Below are 6,357 nucleotides of genomic sequence, written 5' to 3'. Positions count from 1 at the left end.
CCATGTGCCAAAAGTCAGTTAGCAATAGAAAATAACTGGTCTGTCTGGGCATGGAGCTTTTTCCAGGAACTCAAGGACAAAAGAGGCTGTATCACCTTTGGACAGAAGGGCTGGCAACTCAGGAAGTGTTTATTGATGTGGTTAGATCATCCAGAAAAATAAGAGGTGAAACCCCAATTAGGATATAGCCTGGCCGTGACTGTGAAGGATAGAAAAACTTATTTTATAATCACATTAGCAGGAAAAGCAGGGACAAGGAGAACCTCCATTCCTTATTGGGGGAAGATATGGTTGCCAACGATGAAGAAAAGTCTGAGGAATTTAGCCCCTTCCTTGCCTCAGTTTTCAAGTATAAGACATTTTGTCCTCAGGACAAGTGATCTCCTGAGCTGGTAGATGGGGAAGGGGAGCAGAACAGACTCCCTGAAATCCAGGAGGAAGCAGCTGGGGACCTGCTGAGCCACTCAGATGCTCACAGGTGTCTCTGGGACCAGATGGGTTCCATCTTAGGGGCATGAGGAGCTGCTGGATGAGCTCCCCAAGCTGCTCTCCATCATTTATCATCAGTCCTGGCTCACCAGGGAGGTCCCAGGGGACTGGAGGTGCCAATGTGAGCCCATCCCCAAGAAGGTCTGGAAGGAGGATCTGGGGAACTCCAGACCTGTCAGCCTGACCTCAGTGTCCAGCAAGGTGATGGAACAGATCACCCTGAGTGCCATCACAGGACACCTGCAGGATGGCTGAGGGATCAGAGCCAACCAGCATGGATTTCAATATTTGCATTGATGATCTGGATGAGGGAATTGATTGCACCATCAGAAAATTTGCAGATGACACCAAGATGGGTGTGAGTGTGGATCTGCTGGAGGATAGGAGGGCTCTGCACAGGGACCTGGACAGGCTGATCCAGGGCCCAAATCCAACAAGGTGAGGTTTAGCAAGACCAAGTGCTGACTCCTGCACTTTTGGCCACAACAACCCCTGCAGTGCTCCACGCTGGGGACAGAGTAGCTGGACAGTGATCAGGTAGAAAGGGACCTGGGGGCACTGATGGACAGCAGGCTGGACATGAGGCAGCAGAGTGCCCAGGTGGCCAAGAAGGCCAATGGCTCCTGGCCTGGATCAGGAATGGTGTGACCAGCAGGACCAGGGCAGTGATTCTTCACCTGTGCTGAGCAGCACTTTTAGTGCTGTGTCCAGTTCTGAACCCCGCAATTCAGGAAGGACATGGAGGGGCTGGAGCATGTGCAGACAAGGGCAACATGGCTGGTGAGGGGCCTGGAACACGAGTCCTGTGAGGAGTGGCTGAGGAAGCTGGGGTTGTTTATCCGGGAGAGAAGTAGACTCAGAGGTTACCTTATCACTCTCTACAACTTCCTGAACCGTGGTTTTAGTCAGGTGGGGGTTTGTCTCTTTCACCAGGCAGCAACTGGCAGAATGAGAGGACACAGTTTTAAGCTGCGCCAAGGGAAATATAGGTTGGATATTAGGAAAAATATTTTTTACAGGAAATGTGGTAAAATTCTGGAGTGGTCTCTCCAGGGATTGGTGGAGACACCATCCCTTTGTGTTTAAAAAAAGACTAGGTGTGACAATTGGTGCCATATGGAGGTGTTAGGCAGGGGTTGGTCTTGATCTTGAAGTTCTCTTCCTACCTAGTGATTCTGTGATTCTGTGAATTCACAGAGTCTTTCAGCTGAAGTCTCTGTCCCTGTCCTTTCCCTGTGTGTCTGTTGCAGATGGAAGCTGCTGGTGCCATTCTCACCTTTAACCCTTGATTTGAATGGAGACAGATGTTCTTGGGTGTCTTAATCAGGCATTGCTCAATGTTTATGTGGAATTTTTGTATCCTCATGGCACCAAGGAGACCGTTGTGGCACTGTGGAAACTCTTGGAACCAAAAAGCCACTGAGACATTTGGGCAGGATGGTACCAAGGAGATCATTGAGATACTGCAGATCCAAGGACACTGTGGTGGCTTCATGGAAACTCATGGGATCATGGGCACTGTGAATCAGCAGGGCCTCGTGGAACCAAGGAGTGACTGTACCAAACCTCATGGAACCAAAGAGCCATTGTGGAACTTCAGAGCCTTGTGGACCAAGGGGACCACAGTGACACTGTGAGGGTCCATGGAACCAAGTGGCCATGGTGACACTGGTGCCTCATTGACCAATGGTGCATTGTGACACTGCAGGGCAGTATGGAATCATGGAGACAACTGTGACATTACACAGTGCCATGGCAACAAGGGACCATTGTGACACTGTGGGGCTTTGTGGGACCAAGGAACAGTTGTGGTACCATGGAAATTGATGCAACTGTGTCACCATGGAACCAAGGAGACCATTGTGACAGTTCACAGTACCATGGAACTAAGGATTCATGTAACAGTGTAGGATAAATGGAGCCAAGGAACCATTGTGACACTGTGGGGCCTCATGGATCCAAGGAGAGCATTGTGACACTGAACCTAATGGAATTGTTGCAACTGATACAACTTCTAGGTTCAGGACAAGGTGTCTCCTCACAGCCCTTGGTGGCACACACCCTGCTGTGCTCCAGGGAACCAAGACTTGGCTTCTCCTGGGCACTGCCAGCCTTGCCAGGGCCCTTGGCCATGTCCAGCACAGCTTTTCCTGTGCTGTCCCACAGCTGCTGCTGTGTCCCTGCAGGCTGCACACTCCCATCTCACTGTTCCTGAATCTGCCCTGCCACTGATAGCCCTGCCCTGACCACTGCCACCCTCACCCTGTGTGCCTTGGGACACACACACATGCACTGAGCTCATCCTCCTCCTCCTCCTGGGTGCTTCTCCTGCCACAGCACTGCCCTGGGAGGGTTCATTGCTCACAGGAGCTGCTGTGTTTGTACTGGTGCATTCTATAGATCTACTCTGCCTATCTGTCAATTCTGTCTTCAAAGAGCTCTCCAAGGAATGGATTCATTGAATTGTGGAATAACACAAAGGTGGCAAGAGCCCTGTGAGCCCCCTTGGCCTGGGTGTGGCTGGGAAGGAGTTCCCTTTACCCAGAGTAGCCCCTGTCCTTCTGTGCTTGGCTCCTGTGGCTGGAGTGGGTTTGGTCACAGCCCAAGGCTTTGGCTGCTCCTGAGCAGGGCTGGCCCCACATGAGGCATCTCTGCAACCCCTAAACCAATGGCCTGGGTGGGGGGGAAAGTGTTCCTGGGGACACAGGGATGGGAAAGCTGGGATAGACTGACCCAAGGGATCTTCCATTCCATGGGATGTCCTGATCAGCAGGGACATGAGGGGACAAGAGGACCTCTGGATTTTCTGTATTAATACACTTGTCTTCCAAAGCAACTATGACATGTGTTGAATTCTTGTGCTGAATTCTTGTCTCTCCATGGTTTTCCTTGCTTCTGCATTTGGCCCTTGCTTTGTAGTCCCCCAAACATTAATCTCTCTTTATAGTGACCCACAACTGTTCACCTTATTTTCTCCTGTTTTCTGTGTAAGGAGGGACAGTGACAGAGACACTCTGATGTCACTGGATGCCCAGAGGGGTTTAACCACAGCCGCCTTGCCCAACTCTGCTCTTATAGGCACCCCCAGAAATGTCAGGGCTCTGTCAGGTGCCCACCCCTGATCTGGGCTCTTGTCCTGCTCACAGCCCCAGCAGTGTCCAGGGACACGAGTCCTTCCCTGGCACACACACAGACAGTTCATTGCAGCATGGACAGGGGCTCCCTGGGCTCTGGTGCCACTGCAAGAGCCTGGCAGGGACTTCAGCCCTGCAGGTGTCACCCTGCCCTGTCCCTGCCCAAGGTGCCCCAGGGCCAGAGGGATGGACACAGGGAGCTCTGGGCACAGGAGCTCATCCCAGCCCTGCATCCAGGGGTTCCCAGGGGATGTTACCCTCTGGAAACTCCAGGAACAGCTGAAGGTGTTTGTGTTCACTGGGTTTATGTCCCCTCACACGCACACAGGATGTTCAGGACTGTGGAATGTCCCTGCACTGCAAACACAGACTCCTGACCTGGTCACTTGATGTCCCTCCACAGAGGGAAGAACAACCTCTGTGCCCTGGGGTGAGAGGGCAGTGCTGGAAGCAGCTCTGGCTTAGCAAGGGCACTGCTGGGACAGCCCCACTCTGAACACTGCCACACTTTGGCTGTCACTGCTGTTCTCCTCTCCAGGGCACTTTGTTGGGAACATCCTTGAGAGCAAACTGGGAAGGAGATTGAAGCTTTCAGGCCCTGCACTGGGGAGATGCCCTTGCATGATGGAAATGCTGTTGCAGAGCCCAGCTCTGTCCCAGCAGCGTCCATGGCCTGTCCCTGCCTGCAGTGCCTGCAGTCACACAGCAGGACTGCGACTGAGCTAAAAGATCCCTGAGGCCTTAAAACAACACAGGGGCTCTGGAGGGGAGTGTGGAACTGAAGGAAGGGGAGGTTATGGAGGAGAAGCCCTGGGGATGCCTGGCAGTGAGGAGCACTGGGGTTTGCTTTTCACCCCAGCTCTTCACAGAGGAACCAACCCTGCAGAAAAGCCAAGGAGGAAAGATGTCAGGCAAAAACAGCAACACCAAGTTCTATATTTTTTTGTAAGCACATATGTAGTACAACTCCAAAATTATATAGTTTATGGTTCCACTAGGAATGCAAATACTGAATTAAAAATGGTAAATATAAATATTTTCTTGTGAAAAAATTCTAAAAAGTGTCATACCTGGGCCAGCAAAAAAAAAAAAAAAAAAAAAAACAACACAACCAACAAAACCACAGGATATAGACGGGGCATTAATGAGTAATATTATAATAGTGATACAGGAGAATGAGAGTTTATTTTTTCTGAGAAGCATTCATGATGATTTTCCTCAAGCCATCCTTGAGCTCCTGGTTCCTCAGGCTGTAGATGAGGGGGTTCAGGGCTGGAGGCACCACTGAGTAGAGAACTGACATGGCCAGATCTAGAGTTGGGGAGGAGATGGAGGGAGACTTAAGGTAGGCAAATGTGCCAGTGCTGATAAACAGGGAGACCACAGTCAGGTGAGGGAGGCAGGTAGAAAAGGCTTTGTGCCGTCCCTGCTCAGAGGGGATCCTCAGCACAGCCCTGAAGATCTGCACATAGGAGAAAACAATGAATACAAAACAACCAAATGATAAACAGGCAGTAACAGCAAGAAGCCCAAGTTCCCTGAAGTGGGAGTGTGCACAGGAGAGCTTGAGGATGTGTGGGATTTCACAGAAGAACTGGCCCAATGCATTGCCCTGGCACAGGGACAGAGAAAATGTATTGGCCGTGTGCAGCAGAGCATTGAGAAAGCCACTGGCCCAGGCAGCTGCTGCCATGTGGGCACAAGCTCTGCTGCCCAGGAGGGTCCCGTAGTGCAGGGGTTTGCAGATGGACACATAGCGGTCATAGCACATGATGGTCAGGAGATAGTACTCTGCTGAAACGAAAAACATAAAGAAAAAGACCTGAGCAGCACATCCCAAGTAGGAGATGTTCCTGGTGTCCCAGAGGGAATTGTGCATGGCTTTGGGCACAGTGGTGCAGATGCAGCCCAGGTCAGTGAGGGCCAGGTTGAGCAGGAAGAAGAACATGGGGGTGTGCAGGTGGTGGTCGCAGGCTACGGCGCTGATGATGAGGCTGTTGGCCAGGAGAGCAGCCAGGGAGATTCCCAGGAAGAGGCAGAAGTGCAGGAGCTGCAGCTGCCACGTGTCTGCCAGTGCCAGCAGGAGGAAGTGGCTGATGGAGCTGCTGTTGGACATTTCTTCCATATGGGCATGGTGGACCACTGAGAGAAGACACTCACAAGCTGGAAAAGATTTTCTTGAGTCAATCCTGTCCAATTATATTGCAAATTCTCTCAAAACTACTTCTCTTCCTGTGGAGCAACTTCAGTATTATTTTTTTTTTTTTAATACCAATTTTGCACTGCTGAGTTACTGCCTCTTCTTCAGCATTGCTCTCAGCCTGAACACTGGGGTGTCTAGAGGGAAAACAGGGCTCCTGTGCCCCATTGCATTCAGACCTGCTGGTCCCACACAGCTGCCCTGTGCTCATTACACCCCCCACTATTTCATGGTGTTCAAAATTACAGTGTGCTGGAAAAACAAAGTGGATTCTTTGAAGGCTCTAGTTTCAAAGTCAATTTTCCTAAACCCTTAACTCTTTCCCTGTGCAGCTAGACTTAGAAGGATATCCAGGGCTGTTTTGGCTCTTTGCTGCCGGGAGTTGTGCCTTTTAGGAGCTGTTTCTCTGTATCCAAGGCCTGATATCCCTCTATTGCTGTACCCCTGCCAGAGCCCAACAGAGCCCTGGGGGCTCAGCTCTGCCCTGCACGCCCCTTCCAGTACAGGGTACTGCCCAGGGACATCTCCCTACCA

The 6,357-nt window shown here is 51.2% G+C and overlaps 1 protein-coding gene across 1 annotated transcript; it reads right to left on the bottom strand.

The window, feature by feature from the left end:
• Positions 1-4,806: 4,806 nt before the first annotated feature.
• LOC306815555 (olfactory receptor 14J1-like) lies at positions 4,807-5,739 on the bottom strand (the record flags this gene model as incomplete). The annotated part of the gene is made up of 1 exon (XM_079332129.1): positions 4,807-5,739. The coding sequence occupies one exon, from the start codon at positions 5,737-5,739 to the stop codon at positions 4,807-4,809; it is 933 nt and encodes a 310-aa protein (XP_079188255.1).
• Positions 5,740-6,357: the final 618 nt, after the last annotated feature.

The sequence above is a fragment of the Erithacus rubecula genome (assembly GCF_903797595.1).
Source record: "Erithacus rubecula genome assembly, contig: scaffold_155_arrow_ctg1, whole genome shotgun sequence".
Taxonomy (NCBI): domain Eukaryota; kingdom Metazoa; phylum Chordata; class Aves; order Passeriformes; family Muscicapidae; genus Erithacus; species Erithacus rubecula.
This window is presented reverse-complemented; position numbering and strand designations above follow the sequence as displayed.